Source organism: Carya illinoinensis, chromosome 1 (genome assembly GCF_018687715.1).
Source record: "Carya illinoinensis cultivar Pawnee chromosome 1, C.illinoinensisPawnee_v1, whole genome shotgun sequence".
NCBI classification, from domain to species: domain Eukaryota; kingdom Viridiplantae; phylum Streptophyta; class Magnoliopsida; order Fagales; family Juglandaceae; genus Carya; species Carya illinoinensis.
Genome location: NC_056752.1, coordinates 5629723 through 5647054, shown reverse-complemented (window position 1 = coordinate 5647054; position 17332 = coordinate 5629723). Strand labels below are relative to the sequence as shown.

Here is a 17332-nt window from a genome sequence, read left to right as displayed (position 1 = left end):
TCCTGAACTATTAAAGCTGAACCTAAATGTATAACATTTTCTCATCTATCAAATATCTATAGTTTGCATCCTGGATCAATCTTGACGATTGAACACAAGTATTTATTTCTTTACTTATAATTTAAGGACGCAATGTGTTAGTTTCAATAACTTAGATTTTAAAATCTCTAATAATTTGAGGGTGGAAAATGTATTCATCCCGAAAGAGATAAATCATTCCTAGTCAGAAAGAATCAAGAGTTGGTTAGAGATGGAAAGATAACAGAAATTTGGTCCCAGCCCGTGGCAGTTTAGAATATACAACCTTCATCGATTTCAAGAAGCCAATATGATGTTTTATAATTTGTTATATGCCAAATCCTAAAAACAATATGGATTAAATGGGATCGTCCACTCACGGGGTATCTTTATGAGCTCATAGCTGAAACATCTTCCGCCGGATGATTTACAGTGATAATGTAACAGTTCAATATCGTGATCATTTCAACAACTCATCTGAAAACCACAAGCTATCGACCCCGCCAACCAGAAACAGACTTGGGGACAAGGTTGATAGAATTGGAGGCACTTTCCAACCTGCATCATGTGTAAACGGCTTCCACTAATCAATATGCATATGCAGAGATACAGGCATGCACCACTCAGAACCCCAGCCACCCACACAGAGAGAGAGAGAGAGAGAGAGAGAGAGAGAGAGAGAGAGAGAGAGAGAGAGAGAGAGAGCGCACTTTGATATTTCTTCAACAGCTTTCATGACTTCTGTAGAACTTGTTTCCAGCACTTGGCCTCCAAAAAATATCTCATCCAGAATAGTATGAATCTACCCAAAACAGAGGAAAAGAAAAAAGTTTGAAGCCTAGTCTGGTGGAGATTTTGAGCGTATTTATTTATGGGAAAACATGAGGCTAACAAACAAAAGCAACGGTCTGCAATAATTATAAATATGCTGATTCAGTAGAACTTAAACTCATCTCGGTTCAATTTGTGAGTAGTAAATGAAGGTATCCTCGATCCCTTCAATGAAACCCTCTGGCTACTCTGAGAGATCACCATATTTCAGGCACATTGGAGAGATAGCATCTCAGTAAAACATCATTATATCAGGTTGGAGGTTGAAGCAAGAACCACAGAAATAATCAAATTGGTTAACTCAGAGAGGAAATGATTGACCTCCAAGTCGACTTAAAAATATTCTGAGAAGATATTACATAATGGCAATGCTCAGCATGACAAACTGCCAGTGGTATGTTCACTAGCTCATGTAACTCAAATGACACCTCCCCACCATAAAGAACCTTTCAATCAGATGGTGCTTTTTCAAAAATGTAGAGTTGTAGATTATAAGACCTAATCAGGTTGTCTAAAATACCGATAAAAGATACTTCTAAATATCAAAACAAGAGCTTTTCCGACTACATCTTCTGAAGCCCAGTGATTAAGTTAAATAACCAACTTCTCCAAGGCACATGCCTAAGAAGACAGATAAGATACCATTTGCCGATTCCATATTCTAACTTCTGATACATCCATATCAAGCATTTTAAAGAGATACAAACCTTGCTATAGTTGAACACCAAGTCAAGCTCGCATACATTTTTAAAGCATTTGTCCAACGTTTCCACAAGAACTGAAGGCACAAAGGTAGAAGTAAGTGAATACCAATTAAATAAAAAATTCATGAGAAACAAGTAATATGAGTATACTACGTAAATCAGTTATTTACTCATTAAAAATAAAAAATAAAATCGGTTATTTACTGTTACATTCAGCTCATTTAGTTATCAATGACATACAGCATACATGACAAACACAATCCATCAGCATAAATTTATGATAATTTAAACATGGCCAAGAGGCAAATGACCTTCATAATCATGATGCTAAAGCTTTTTTGATAGGTGCTAAAGCTTAAAATCAGCAAATCTAACCTCAGACAACAATACGTTATTAACTTATTCTTAGATAAATTTTCACAAATTAACCTTTAATAATAATGCTCAGTTTGTCTGATGTGTCATCAAGCAGCAAGTGAAGGTACAGAAAAGCTTGAAAATTAGGTAAATTCACAAAGATGGATATTGGTTCCATCATAATTGATTACATTGTAATCAATCTGCTTCACATGTTTCAGCAATATCATTTTCTCCTATCTATGGTATTTAAGCATACATTTGCAATAAATAATTTGTAACAAAGCTACAACATCCATTTACTACTACCCTGTTTCTCAAGCATGCCACATTGTCCCTACCATTCAACGCTAGAGATAGTATAGAATAGAGAGGTGAATTATTAAAAAAATGTACCTTGTATCAAGTCGAGCATGGCAAGCTCATTTTCAGAACTATCAAATACTAAAACAAAGTATAGTGTTGCATAGTGCTTGTATACAAGGCGACTATCCTGCAGGGAGAGATAAAAGTTAAAATAGAGAGTTCTACAATGGAACAGACTGGAATGCATACCTTCACAGCAACTCCTAGAAGTCTTTTGTGGATAACATGAATATTGAATATCATTTAAGAGAACTAAGACAGTAATTGAAGAAAGCGCCTGAATAATTGCACAAAAGCACCCCTTCTAGTAATGAATATTATTCGGATTATGAAAAGGAAATAACTCTGTCGCTATCAAAATATCTATGTCTTTTTGTAAAAAGGACCCCAACAGTACAGGAACGAGGAAGTAAGAGCTGAGAAAAAAATATATTACCGGACCGAAAATAGAGTCGGCCTCCACAAAATTGCTTACGTTCTCAGCTCTACTGCATAAGACTGCACCAAATCAAAATTTCAGGGGTAAAGAACAACAAAAACAAACGAAACCTCAAAAAGAGCTCAATATGGTAATTGCACCCAAAAAAAAAAATAGATAATATTTTAGTTAGAACTGTGTGGTCGAACCGACGTCAGTGTGATACTGAGATCCAATCAAGAAAAAAATGTTGTGCGTATGGTATGCATGAGAGAGCGTGAGAGAGAGGGAGAACCTCCAAAAACGCTGCGGATAAGCTCCTGCTGCTTGTCGACAGGCTGAAATCAAAGAATTTAATTCAATCGGAGCCCCTACAACGAGTTGTACCATGATCTTCAAGAATTAGAATTCAAGACAAGTATAAAATGAGAGGAGAGAGAGACCACGGAATCGTAAAATTTGGCAAGGCGGGGCTTGCCCTGCGTATTCATCACCATCACCGCTCGTATCATCTTGCTCACCGGCTCAATTTACCCACACGCATCGAAGGGTCTCGAATTCCAAATCGACAGGCTTATACAATATTACTATACACATTATATTTTGCATTTAACGAGTCGCCGTTTAGTAGTCTCAAATTTTTTGCACCGTTGTCGTTGTATATTTCTTTTACAGCGGGTCATTAGAAAACGCTGTCGTTTCCCATAAACAAAACGTATGACATGCGGCGCCAAACTAGCCCTAAGTCAAACTAGGCCTTTATAAGGAATGGCTAAACGCCGAAAACTTCGCTCGATGCCGGCGGAAATATACACGAAGAAGGGAACATGGCTACTCACGACGACGATGACGAAGACGACATAAACCCCGTCACGATGATACTACCAGATGAGCAAGACGATGCAAAGATATTCCGTACAATACAAGAGGTTGTATCGGAGCAACATCTACAGCAGCATTACGTCCGTTCAATCGACTCAACGTTGTTCATCAGGCAGCTCCCTTCCCAAGGCCTCTCCTTCCAGCTCTGGCCCGCCGCTACCACTCTTGTCACTCTACTCGATCAACACCGCTGTCAGCCTACCAATAACCCCCTATCTCCCACCCTGCTCGGTCATTGCCGCCCTCTCAACATCCTCGAGCTCGGCTCCGGAACCGGTCTCGTCGGGATCGCCGCCGCGGCCACTCTCGGCGCTAATGTCACGGTCACCGACCTCCCACACGTCATTCCGAACCTCCTGTTCAATGCGGAGGCAAACGCCGACGTTATAACCGCGAACGGAGGGGCCATACGCGTGGAGCCGTTAAGGTGGGGAGAGGCCGATGACGTGAAGCTGATTGGGCGGGATTTCGATCTAATTCTGGCCTCGGATGTAGTTTACCATGATCACTTGTACGATCCGTTGCTCGAAACAATGCGCCTGTTGCTGTTGGACAGCGAGGGTGAAAACGGAAGAGCAAAGGCGTTCGTGATGGCCCATTTGAGGAGGTGGAAGAAGGACTCGGCTTTCTTCAAGAAAGCCAAGAAGCGGTTTCAGGTTGAGGTTCTCCACGTGGATAGTCCATCCGAGGGATGTAGGGTTGGAGTGGTTGTTTACCGGTTTGTTGAGAAGCTTATGAATTCGAATTCTGGTAGCTCGGCAAGCAATTCTTCATGATCAAGAATGTTTCGCTTGTTTGTTTGCCAAGAAATTCTCACCTCCGCGTGTCGTCGCCATATATTGAATTTTCAAGATTTTTGAGGCTGAAATAATTAACGAATCATAGAATGGTTATACAATTTCTAGAGTGGAGATGATCCAAGTATATGAATCTTTCAGAAATTGGATCATAATATATTAATATAATTAAGGCAAAAATTACGCGGAATATCACATTTTCTTATACACGCAATCAAGACCATGTGTCCTGATTGATACCCTCACAAACAAAGAGACTCAAACCAAAAGTTAACCTCACATCCACACGATCACAAATTGATATAGATGATCATCAACCTAATAAAAGCAATCTTCACGAAGGCAAAAATTGCCAGTTCGATTCCGTCGGTGCGCTTGTGGCAAGAGGTGGATAAATCACACCCTGTATTGTCTTCAGTCATCTCTGGGATCTCTGTAGCAGTTTTGCATTTCACCCCAGGGCCACACTTTTTTACATCTCTATTAGACCATTACCATCTCTGGATGCTGGAAGAAGTGCCTTTAGTACCTGTTTTTACACCTCAAAATTGTCAAACAAAAATCGTCATGTGCTAGGTTTAACTGGAATGCACATCTTGTTCAAACCACCATGATACTGATTATCATCGCTTCCTTCGTGGTGAGCCCTTGGCCACAACTTTCATAGTCTGGGAGTCTCTAAAGCAAACAAAGTGCACGAGTGTCTTCCCATTTGGGTAGACAGCAAAAACACTTGTCCCTATCTTCTTATTGCAAAGAGAGCACATGCTATCGCTGGTGATCTTCACCACTGTTTGTCTTTGGTTGTAGAGTTCATCCTTCACCTGTTTCATGAAATTATTATGACTACTATTTTCGATAATTAGATTATGGATTCTTGTATTGCAACATAAAGTTGTTGATATATGTGTAATTAGAGTAGATTACACACAAATGGGCAGCAAAATATACTATGTGAGATATTTGCAGATTGGGGTCGCAATGAGTTTTAGGCTAAGGTTCATGCCTTAAAAAGTCCCACACACAATAAACCATACCTGCAAGTTTTCACTCTGTCTCAAACTTTTGATCACTGAAAGATTTCTGTATGCTTCACTGGATTTCCGCAGAAGAGGTCCGAGAAATGGAAGCAAGTTCTTCAAATAACAGTTAAAATAACAAACATTAGAAAAGCAACTTACAGCCGATATTCTGATGGCAAACAAAGAAAAGAAAACACAATGATGTTGACGAACTAGCATGAAACCAAGAACAGGCATATACGTATATCCTCAATTCCCAGACTCTCTCACACCAGGGAGAAGGGAAAAGTTGAAGTGAGTATATCAGAATAAGCAAATAACAAACGAAGTATACCTTAAGTAGATCAGACATCAGTAGCAAGGATATGCATAACCATGTAGACAATCAAGATACCTAGTTTGGAACTAAATATTGGGTAGTCCTGAAGTACGGATGAGGCAATACGATACACCTACACTATCACATGATGCCATATCATTGAAACTGCTTATATAACCATCCGTTTTTAATGGCATGGCATCTTGATAGGGTGAGAATACAATGTGTTCATTCTCCAAGACAGCCTAGTAATTACCACTAGTTTTATTTGGGTGTGATATCAATATAACTACCTTTTTATCTCAAAAAAAAATACAACTAGTTCTTTTGAAGTTTTTTAGTCCCCGATCAATATAGTTGATACCTGTAGTTTGGTTTCCCTTGGTAAGAGTTTGAGAGCTTGAGCTCCATTTAATCTATCCCACCTTTGGCTCAATAAGTCAAGAATCTCATCAAGCATAATAGTGGAACCTCCTTCCCCAATAGATTCATCTGCATCACCGTCACTCCGGCTACTGTCGGTGCCACTCTGACTTACTCTCATGTCCTCTGCACCCTCTATTGAAGCAATTTTCTTACTTCCACGGCCTCCTCTAGCTTTAATCGAAGACCCTGAGCCAACCTTTGGAATACTCGTATGATGAGGTGATACTAGATTGGTGATTCGCTGCTCAAAATTCTTGGTTGTCCTCCGAGGATTAAGATAAATTTGCAAAAGAGTAAGGTATATATTGCCAGAGGATTTTATAGATGGTTGATGAACTACAGACTCATATACCCGATCACAATAGGCCAGTGCAAGTTCAGGAACGTGAAGCTACAAATGCAACAGAAATTGATATGCTCAGAGAGTATTCATAAGAATCAATGGACGAATAAGACAAACATTTTTTGTTTTATAAGTAATACAAATAATATAAACAATAGAAAACAACAAAAATGATGAGCATTTTTTAACACAGAACAGCAGCGTATCTTATCTTACATACTAAAATAATTACCATATAACAAGAGTACATAATTGCATAAGGAGCACTAATAGTAGTGGCTACATGTAAAAGAGGTGGAAAAAGTCAATCCCAAATTCAATCCATTTGTAAAAGCCAATGTCCCAGTATTGACATGCAAAAATTCACTAAATTTATTAAGTTCGTTTTTGTTTATATTTAGAATAAAAAAAAGAAGTATGAAACTCACTCCAGAGAACCATATATCCGTCATTCAACTATTTATAAAATAGAAAAAAACTGGTACAGATCCAAGGCCTGTAAAAACATTTCTGATCATGCATGTGAAAAAGAATGGTAAAATTATAGTATGCCATTATAATTTTACTACAGATAACTAAACTTAAACAACAAGATTAAAACCCAGTTCAAATGACTCTAAGCCAAATATAATAAACTGGAAGGATGGAAATATGAAGGGTCTATCAAGGTTTTCCACCATTGCATTTTTTTAATAAGCAATTGAAAATTTTATTAAAAAAAAAAAAAATTGATAAGTGCATTCATTATCAATGCCGGTACCACACATAAACCTACCACTCCAGAATGAGGATATGATCAAGATGCGAGCACGGCAATCGTGATGTTATTAAAAAATCTCAAAATGCATAGTCTGTGTACACAGCAAGTATACCAGCCCTGGTTTTCCACCTTCCCGTAAGACTCTCATATTGAAATAGCCTGTTCAATTGCCCATATATATTAACAAAAAAACCGCCCAATTGACAGCATTTCCTGGTTACAATGCACAGCTTAATTCAATATTATCTTATTATGCATATCCTCACCAAATGCACTTTGTGGTGGCTAGGGCTACTGAACAACTTTCCCAATCAGTTTCATGTCACCTTGCCAGCAGATTTTATAACAAAAAGGAAAAAATGTTGATTAATGTAAGAAAGTACCTTATGAACATATAGAGACAAGGCAAGCTCATGTTGGTTCATTTTACCCAACAATATTGCACGCTCTTCATATAACGCATCTGGTGGAAGACGTTTCAACAAAGCATCTGGATTATATCCTGAGATACTCTCTAAAGCAGACAATAATTTCTTCCTTGTTGGGGAATAAGCTTTCTCGTCCCATTTTTGTTGAGTGCCTAAATCTGAATACCAATCAAGCACTTCCGAGAGATATATTTGTATCTACCATGCACAAAAATGACAAGTAAAAAGGATTTATCAGTAAAATCAGCCAAACTACCATCACCACCTACACTACCCATAACAACAATGAAGTTATTTGATTTGGCAGAACAGATCTGTTCTGTCAAGTCGGTTGATTTTAATGGGTTGGGGCTACATGAGTTCCTTATATCCATTGTTCATACCTAGATGTGGTCTCTAATCTTTGTATCAGGCTTTTGCCTTCTTTTGATAATATAATTTATTTTACTTACCAAAAAAAAAAAGATCTGTTCTGTCAAGTCTTTTTATTTTCAATCCTTTTCATTTATGTTTAATTTTTATTGGTGACTCTCAAGTGACAAATATCTGTTCCTTAACATTACAGAAAGAAATGCAAAAGATCTTCACCATTTCATTTTGCAGATTTCCTGAGATCCCATTCTCATTCATAGCAAGCATGAGCTCCAAGTACTTGGCCTGCATGCTTGGAGCATGTTGCTTCAAATAAGAGTTGACCAAGTCTGACGGAATATTTCCAGACAAATACAGCTCAATAGTTTGTGTTGGACAGCTTTCAAGAACCAGCATTGAGCACTCAAGGACAAGCATGGGATCAGTCCCACAGAGAGGCTGAAAAAGAATAGAGTACATTCATCAAATCTTACTGGGTGTATAACACACCAGCTCTATTAACTCTTAACCAAAACTTCAACTTCTCTATTTTCCCCTGGAATAAAGCAATTCTACACTGGATGCTAAAAAGTAGTGCTGTATCTAACTAGGGCATTCTTTAGTAGAATCCAGCCAGAAAATCCCTGGATCACCTTCTTCAGTTTTAGGTAAATGGCATAAGGAAAAGCAAGTAAAAACTTAAGTAATAAATGCCAACAAGCACTGAACTTGGCAAGGACCATGGAAGAAATTACTTTCAGAACTTAGATATTAAAGTTTTAGCCAACAAATTGAAAGGACTCTGGAGGAAGGCTACTTATCAAAAAACCTAGTCTGGAGGAAAGCGCGACTTCTCTTCACAGTAATAATATACACAGGAGAACAGTGCATAGAGCTACTATATGGTTCATCCAGATTAGAGTATGCAGAAAAATCAGTAGTTGAATGCTTCCATATCATCAATAAACATAATACAGGTTTCTACAACATAAGGATAACTATCTTTACAGAAATTGAGAAAATAAAAAGGCTATAGGTAAGAAAACTTTTTTTTTTATAAGTATTGCATTAGGTAAGAAAACTTACCTTGAGATATTCAATAATTGACACAGGCTCAAACCTTTGGGTAAGCTCTGCTAGTGATTGGTTTGCCTTTGACTCTTCTACCAATTGATGTAGAAGTTTAAGGGCTTCACGGTGCATTGAATTGCACTTGTAAAGTTCTAACAAAGCAGCATAATGATTTCTTTTTCGAATAATTTCCTCACATATTTTCACATCACAATAGTTAAGACCTTTTAGTAACTCTAAAGCCACTGAAGACTGTCCAGTAAGAAGCAGAGCTTGGAGTAGTGCTGTGTCAAGTATTGCTGCCATCTCCCGAGCACCAGAGCTAATGGAGATGTTACCACGCCCCTGAGGAGCAAACAATATTGAATCAAATAAGAACACATACAAATAGAATTTCACCATCTGAGGTCACAATACATTAATCAAACCCTATCCATCCAAACACGTTAGTTAAATTACCCAACTAGTTTTTGAGCAATATCAAATTTATTTAATATATAAACAAAAAATCAGCATAACACAAAAATCCCCACCTTAGAAAAAGAAGTAACCCATATTAAATAACAATTTTTCAATAACAAGTATTTTGCAGCTCATTCAAAGTCTATAACATAGAGTCCAATAAACGTAGAAAATCTAAAAGTTTAAGTTCAATATTAAGTACAATCCTTATGACCATGCAAACATATTAAACAAGGGTCTAAATCCCTATAGATCCCATTACACCAAAATAGTTGAGACCTAGAAAAGAAAAATATCAGTCTACCTTGGTCGTTTTCTTGAACCTACTAGAGTCATACGATGCAAAATTATCTCCAACGGCATCTAAAACAACTTCTTCTGTTCCCTCGGCAGTGGCCTTTTCAATTATACCATATCTTTTCTTCTGCAAGAACTTAATCAGAGCCATGAGAGTATTGTGGCTCATTTTCTTGGACTCAAGTGCTGCATGCTCATCAGATTCTGATAGTTGTGGTGATGGTAAGGCTTCCATATCATCTGATAAACCAGATGAACCTCTTGAGAGATATGAAGCATCCCAAGAAATGTCCACCAGCTTTTCTGGCTCGGGAATCATGGTTGTTTTAGGAAGGATAATAGATGGATACAACGAAAGCACATAGGTCATATCTATCTGAGATGCCAAGAAATGCTCCATCGCCTCCTCATAGCTTTCATTATCAAATAGGTAGTGAGCGTATCTGAAACATAGTGAGACAAACTCATTGAAATCAAATACTTGATTAATTTATACTTATCAACAAAAATATTTTAGATTAAATTATGCATACAATGCATATTGACTTATGGCCATTGAGAATTCTTTAAATCCGCTGGCTGGTTAATATAACAAAAACTTGCACAAAACAAAAACTAGAAACAAAGGTCATTATAAGTAAGTTTACAACATTCTATCATCTTGTTAAGTAACTATGAATAGCATCACACATATATTGAATACAGCTGGAAGTTGCAAGTCAATGCTTCATGTTGAAGAGGGTAACATCAACAAGCCACTAGTTAAATTACTTCAGCATTATCAACCTAGACCTAAATTTAACGAACCAAAATAGGCACAAGACTTTATTAGGCCTCTACATACATCAAGCCCAGTAGAAATTTGCTTACACCAAAGCGTGCCCTAAACATCCACATGAAACTTAGACTATATACACGCTAAAGGTTATATTGAATTCATGATATAAATTCTTAAGTAAGTGAGTTCTACATAAATGCTTGCATGACGTATATAAATTAACTCCAAAGAAGTTCTGATCATAAATTAATATCTGTTTAATGAATTAGTAGAGGATTAGATTATTTTATGGAAAACATCCACCTTATATGAATCGATCCCTCCTTTGCAGCTCGAAGGTTTGAATCTTCTGGGGGAAGCAGCTTACACAACGCCAAGGCTTCATCAAAATTGCCAGATGCTGTTAGTTGTACAATCTGCAATACAGTTGAAAACTCTCACAAAACTTCCAATGCATAAAATTATCATGTGTTTTTTAAGTTAGGCATATATCATTGCTGAAAAACTTCCAATGCATAAAATTATCATGTGCTTTTTAAGTTAGGCATATATCATTGCTGAAAGCATGATGCAATTAAACCTATCTATGGGCATAATATAATGACAAAAAGAAACAGGACATAATAGATCTACATGATTCATCTGGAATATTAAGAATGGATAAATTTTGTGTCAACATGTCTAACTCATGCATACACTTCAAAAGAAGGCAATGCATGTAGACTTATTGGTATTTAGAAATCAGCCTCACATACGGCAGGTTTAGAAATTTTCCTGCACATGACTTATTTTACAAATCTGCCCATGTATACTCTTGAATGGTATTTAACGTTTGTAGTTCAAGTTAGATTAATAACTACTGTAACTTTGCAACTTGGTGGGGTAAAATTTGCGGGAACTGAGAATTAGGACTGAATTGAAAGACCTCCTTGCACAGGGTTTTAATAGCATAAGGGAAAGGCTTCAATTGGGGCTGCAAAGAAGCAAGGAGAAAGCCACAATTGATCATAAAATAATAATGACCTAATTAACAAGAATTGACACTTGTTCTTGGACCAAAACGGCATCTTGCTTGGTCTTGCTCTAGTTTAGGCTTCCAAAGAGGAAGCTTCATATCTAGCTTCTTCTTCTTTTTTTAATTAGTAAATAAGAGGAAGCTTCATATCTAACTATGCAGCATCAATACCTGTGCACCAAGAGGAACAGGGAAGAGCCCATAAACAGAATTTTCTAATGCTACGATTATGGAATTGTTGCTTTGGCCAAGATGACGGGCATTTCGTAGAACAACAGTCTGTATCAATGGATATGGATCTCGAAGAGATCGAATCTGAACAACAAAAGTAGAAGAAACTGAATATGGCACAACTAAATTCAGAAACATCGGTAAGTTGATCTTCCTTAGCAAATGTTCAGGTTACCTCAACATATCTTGGTAATAAAGCTATTGCATATGGCTTCTGAATGACAACTTCTGCAGGGGCCTCTGACCAACAAATTCTACCTTCCTGAAGCAGCTTCCCATTTTGGTCCACAAAGACACCAATGTTCTCCTATAGGCAGCAAGTTGCATTTGCAGCATTCGAAAATAGGAGTAAGAATATGATCATCACAACATAAATGTGGCATTCACACAAAGGAAATAATTTCCCTCCATGAAAATATTTTGTCTTTAGCATTTGATTTGTGTAAATGTATGATCCTTATTTATCAGAAAGTGTAATGTATGTTCTTCTAATGACGTGGAACCTCACTGAGGCAGGGCCTTTTGGACACACCCTTGGGGAGTAAACCCTGGGTTCGCAACCCCACCCGTCAGAACCGTGCATCAGTGATAATCCAGGAAAACTCCTAGTGTAGAATTGAACCAAAGATGTCTGAGTTTACAGCTCATCCCAAGCCCTCCCATTGACTACGAGCTTGTATCCTTACGGGTCTGTTAGTGTAAATGTGTGTAACAACTATAAAATATGCATTCAATTATCAATGCATGTCCAGGAAAGCAGAATATAAACGGCAACACAGAAAAGAATACCTTCCCAAGAAGAAGTTCTCCTGAGGGAAGAGAGATCACCAAAGGCGGGGCCAGCCTCCCAGAAGGAAATACTTCAGACAACGCACCATTTGTTGCGTTCAATATCATGTATTCTTTTCTAATACCCAAACATATATTCTCACCGCACCATGACATCGACTTTACCGTATCCGGCACATTATATTCTTTCACCTCTACAAATCCTCGACCGCCTAATCAGCACACAAAAATAAAGTTATTAAAGGCCATGTTTTTGTATTTTTCTACAATATGGGATCGTAATTTCCACAACACGCTGACCACCTAAAATTCCATAGAATTGGCATGTTCTCACATCCTTTCTCGCACTTTCTCGGATACACAACAAAAATAAAATTTAAACATAACTTAAGCAATTAATTCCGAGAAAGAGATAACATGAATTCATGGAATTACCGTCGTGTCTGAAAATACAGACCCTCTTTTGCCTCGCGAAGCACAAGAACCCTCTCCGATCGTCCCAAGAATACACATTCGCGCCCTTTGCCTTGGTGATGACAGCGTTGGTCTCCAAGTTTGGGAGCTTATGGAAGGCGATCGACTCCGAGAGCGAAAGAAGGAGCTCCCTCGACTCCAAGACCTCCATCGCGAGCAGGGGCCTCCTGGAGAACCCAGACAAGTTTCTCTCTAGTGCGTACGGTTCCTTTCGCAGCTCATGGGCATGTAAGTGGTAATCGGACGGTGGAGAGCGGTCGGACACGGAGTATTCGGGAACGTAGATCTTAAGGGATCCATCGGAGCAGCCGAGGAGGAGCTTTGAGCCATAGGATTCGACGGCGTCGATTTTGAAAGGGCAATTGTTGAGGAGCTCGAAGGAATCATAGGCACTGTGTACCATCTTCTCGTCGTCAATCCCTCTCGGACGTTTTCCGATCGGAATTTCCTATTATAATAACGAGCAGTAACGAATGTTATTATTGAAGCAATACGACACCGCTTGCTCCTTCTTTTCCTCTTTTTTCTGTCCTTTTATTTCCCAGGCTTTTTCCTTTTTTGTCTCAACTGTGTAGGAACAACCTACAAAACCTACAATAAACTAACGTTGGAAATACGAAAACTAGATTTGCAATCAGATAAAAATCAATTCAAGGGATTTTATAATTTAATTTGTCCAATCTTCAGATATTTTAGTGTTTGTAAAATATATATAAATTATAATTCGAGCACTTAAAATTATATGTAAATAATTTAAAATATGATTTTATTTTAATAAAATAAATCTAGTAGTTTTAATAAACGTATAATTCATGTATCTAAATTATCTTACATATAATTATTTTTACGTATTTTTTACACACTATATTAATGTGATTTTAGTGTTAGGAAAATATATTTATATAAATATAAATTATAATTCAAGCACTTAAAATTATATGTAAATAATTTAAAATATGAATTTATTTTAATAAAATAAATCTAGTAGTTTTAATAAACATATAATTCATGTATTTAAATTATGTTATATAGAGTCATTTTTATATATTTTTTACACACTCCACTGATGTGATTGGCTAAAATAGTTATTTATATTAAAAAAGAATTATACAACCAATCATATCAATATAGTGTATAAAAAATACGTAAAAATAATTACACATAAAATTTTTTAAAAAGAATATAGTCACAAATTTCAAAACAACATAAAGTAAAGAGTTTTTCTTTGACTAAATAAAGTAAAGAGTTCCAAATTTTATCTTTCAATTTTTCTATCATTCTTTCTTTTCTTTTCTTTTTTGATAGAGGGATAGTATTATTGCTCAAAAAGAGGATTACATCATTCCTAATTTCAAAACAATTGAAAGAATACAATAAAGAATATCCTCATTTTCTATCAAGTCTGCAAGAAGAGATAGGGCATCTTTGCAAGATTATGAGCATGCAGCACAATTAGTTTCACGTTTGACATGCTGATCAATTGACCAGTGGGATGATGAATTGAGTACAACCCTCTCTCAACTAGTATTGACTTATTTATCTTTATTTTCATATTTAAATTTGAATAATATGTCTTTAAAATCATCTATATTGGTTTATATATTTCTAAATTTTTGCATAACCATAAACAATGATTCTTCAAGTTTGAAAAAGTACTTTTCACTCTCCAAATAATATTTTTAATATTTTTTTTCTCTCTATCCAAATGGCTCTCTCTCTCTCGTATTCAAAAGTTTGCTCTCGTTGCTCTCTCTGCTCTCTTCAACACCAACAATATTTTAGAAACACTACGCTCGCCTTATCTCTTTACTCTACTACACCATCGCCCAAAGCTTCACTCAACTGCACCACCCACAAGTTTCTAGCAAATCCTTCATCAAAGATGGCATCTTCTCTCGCCCGGCACTCCATTTCATGTGGCTATTTGAAAATCTTAGAAAATGTGATTTCGTGCAAGCTGGCCACTTGTTTTGATTTCACAAATTTTTCTTGTGTAATTTCTCCTCATTAGAAGTTTTTAGGATTTTTTTTATATGATTTCCCCTAATATTGAACTAAGAATAGGGATACATAGAGCAGTCTGGTTTGATTCTTCGGCTTTTTTTTATTTCTCATGATCTTGTATATGCCTTTAGACTAGATACATAGAGCAAATGTGAATTGATCTTGTGAAAATGTTATTTGAGACATTTTTGTCCATGACAAGCAAAGCTTCCTATAAAAATCAGCCAAAACATTGGCAATTCATTCCCTTTTGAAGATCTAAAACTCAATAGCTTATAATAGATAAATAAAAAATCAGCAGGTATGCAACCATATTTTTGTCTGCCTTTAGACTATATGCACAACGTGTTTATGTATGCCCTTAGACTAGATGCATACAAATAAAAGGTAGGCACATTTATGTATGCCTTTAGAATGTACTAGATGCACATCACTTGCCAAACAAAATATAATCTCCAAAAATATTCAGCATGCAGTACCATATATTTTGTTTTTCCCATGTGTACTGCATACATGCTTTTCCCATTTGTGGTTTTAGTAACACTTTATCTTTTAATATTTTGTTGAAAAATGAACTATTTAATTGATGAGGATCCTTTCTTTACCACAATGTTGGAAAGTGGTGAAGATGATATTCACAACCCCCTATGGGCAATGCAAGTGTTGATGTCCAAGCAACACAATCCCAACAGAAAAAATGAAACAAAAATCCTAGTAGGATGTGTCATTTAATGTAAAGGATGATACTTTTATCGTTTCAGCTTGACTTAACATTAGAATGGACTCCATACGAGGGACGAACCAATCATCCACATAAATGTAGAGAACCAAAAACATAACTTTATCATGGATTATTGTTGAAATCTATTGAGGCACCAACTGAAATGACAAGCACACATGTACCTCATAAAAAAGAAAAATGTGTCAAGTTCAGATATTACTCCAAACTCAATATCTTTAAGGGAAGACATGGAAAATGTGTCCGTTAATTGTGAGAAACCTCCGGATAAGAAGGTTGAAAAAGCAAGATAGAAAGAAAGAAAATGTAACAAAAGATAAAATATAATAATTAAGGAGGTCTTAATCCAAATGACAGATGATAGGAGAACTTGTATGATGGAAAGAAGAGAATAACATAGGAGAACTTGTATGATGGAAAGAAGAGAATAACAATTTAAGTATGAGAATGAAATATCTGAATTACTACTTCTTAAGAAGAGAACTTGATTTGGAAATTAAGGTTGAAAAATATAGATCTGACTTAGTAGCTCTTAAAAAGAGAAAATTTGATATGAAAATTATGAAATTGGATATTGATTCCATAAATGGTATGCAACAAAAGTATTTCTATAATCTTCAAATGGAGATCATTGAGGAGCAAAAGAATAAAGCCATATCTCGTACTACATTAAGTCCCACATTGCTCAAGTAAAACTCTTATATGGCCTTGGAGTTTATATAAGGTTGGCTTAGAGTGCCCATACCATGTATGATATTGTGAAAAAGACTCACACTCTTGTGATTCTTGTGAACAAATTTAACAAATTTAAAAATTAATAACATAATTTTTATGTTATAAGTTTTTAAATTATTATTATATATATAAGTTTTAATTTACGATTTAATTATATAATAATTTGGGTTTAAAAAAATATTTTTAAACTCAAAAATAATTTTTAGGCCCAATGAGGCATTAGTGTTCTTGAAGTGGGCGGGAGGTGGGGCGGATGGGATGTTCGCCCCGGCACCCAACATCGGGGCGGGGTGCAGGGTGGAAACACCAACCCCCCTGCGCATATGCAGGGGGCGGGATGCGGGGAAGGGGTGCCCCTGCCCCCACATATGCGGGTAGCACCCCAATTGTGGTAACATATTTTGGGTATTTTGTAAATTTTTTTACTGTGGTGACATATTTTGGATCTTTTTATACTGCTAGTTGTACCAAATTTCATCATTTTTTTGTACTGCTAGTTGTTATCAATGATATGAAAACTGTTGAGAGCTGCTGTAGAGCTGGTGGTTGCTGCTGTGGAGCTGCCAAGTCCAACTTTATGTAACTCAAGTTGTATTAAAATCAACTTTGTGAATTTTAAGTTGATTTTGATACATGAGATTTATTTAAATCTGTATTGAATTTATTTTAGTTGGCAGTTGAATTTGTATGGAATTATATTATATTAAGTTTTGAA

The 17332-nt window shown here is 36.4% G+C and overlaps 3 protein-coding genes across 4 annotated transcripts; 1 reads left to right on the top strand and 2 right to left on the bottom strand.

The window, feature by feature from the left end:
- Window positions 1-313: 313 nt before the first annotated feature.
- Window positions 314-3498, bottom strand: LOC122307594 (AP-3 complex subunit sigma). The gene is made up of 7 exons (XM_043120561.1): window positions 3138-3498; window positions 2990-3032; window positions 2713-2774; window positions 2307-2403; window positions 1557-1627; window positions 729-820; window positions 314-576 (listed from the first exon to the last, which is right to left on the bottom strand). Exons 1-7 carry the CDS (start codon window positions 3204-3206, stop codon window positions 510-512), a joined length of 501 nt encoding a protein of 166 aa, XP_042976495.1. The 5' UTR covers window positions 3207-3498; the 3' UTR covers window positions 314-509.
- LOC122307588 (protein N-lysine methyltransferase METTL21A-like) lies at window positions 3468-4458 on the top strand. The gene has a single exon (XM_043120548.1). The coding sequence runs from the start codon at window positions 3522-3524 to the stop codon at window positions 4350-4352; it is 831 nt and encodes a 276-aa protein (XP_042976482.1). The 5' UTR covers window positions 3468-3521; the 3' UTR covers window positions 4353-4458.
- A 50-nt stretch (window positions 4459-4508) lies between these two features.
- Window positions 4509-13643, bottom strand: LOC122307567 (vacuolar sorting protein 39). 2 transcript variants are annotated; one of them, XM_043120498.1, is made up of 12 exons: window positions 13101-13642; window positions 12666-12877; window positions 12052-12183; window positions 11817-11960; window positions 10934-11046; window positions 9860-10295; window positions 9109-9438; window positions 8260-8481; window positions 7627-7869; window positions 6079-6531; window positions 5411-5509; window positions 4509-5197 (listed from the first exon to the last, which is right to left on the bottom strand). In XM_043120498.1, the coding sequence occupies exons 1-12, from the start codon at window positions 13540-13542 to the stop codon at window positions 4997-4999; spliced, it is 3027 nt and encodes a 1008-aa protein (XP_042976432.1). In that variant the 5' UTR covers window positions 13543-13642; the 3' UTR covers window positions 4509-4996. The 2 variants fall into 2 exon arrangements, with proteins under 2 accessions (XP_042976432.1, XP_042976440.1); XM_043120506.1 differs by lacking the exon at window positions 11817-11960 and having other exon boundaries at window positions 13101-13643.
- Window positions 13644-17332: the final 3689 nt, after the last annotated feature.

What these genes read in the sequence shown, in the direction of transcription:
- LOC122307588 (XM_043120548.1), top strand. Translation starts at nt 3,522, where the DNA reads ATGGCTACTCACGACGACGATGACGAAGACGACATAAACCCCGTCACG.
- LOC122307594 (XM_043120561.1), bottom strand. Translation starts at nt 3,206, where the DNA reads ATGATACGAGCGGTGATGGTGATGAATACGCAGGGCAAGCCCCGCCTT. An exon ending in TGGTGTTCAACTATAGCAAG is followed by an intron (nt 821 to 1,556) that starts GTTTGTATCTCT and finishes TGTTTTGGGTAG; the next exon opens with ATTCATACTATTCTGGATGA. An exon ending in GCTGTTGAAGAAATATCAAA is followed by an intron (nt 577 to 728) that starts GTGCGCTCTCTC and finishes CACATGATGCAG; the next exon opens with GTTGGAAAGTGCCTCCAATT.
- LOC122307567 (XM_043120498.1), bottom strand. Translation starts at nt 13,542, where the DNA reads ATGGTACACAGTGCCTATGATTCCTTCGAGCTCCTCAACAATTGCCCT. An exon ending in GAGAACTTCTTCTTGGGAAG is followed by an intron (nt 12,184 to 12,665) that starts GTATTCTTTTCT and finishes TGCTGCCTATAG; the next exon opens with GAGAACATTGGTGTCTTTGT. An exon ending in GGTTCAAGAAAACGACCAAG is followed by an intron (nt 9,439 to 9,859) that starts GTAGACTGATAT and finishes TTTGCTCCTCAG; the next exon opens with GGGCGTGGTAACATCTCCAT.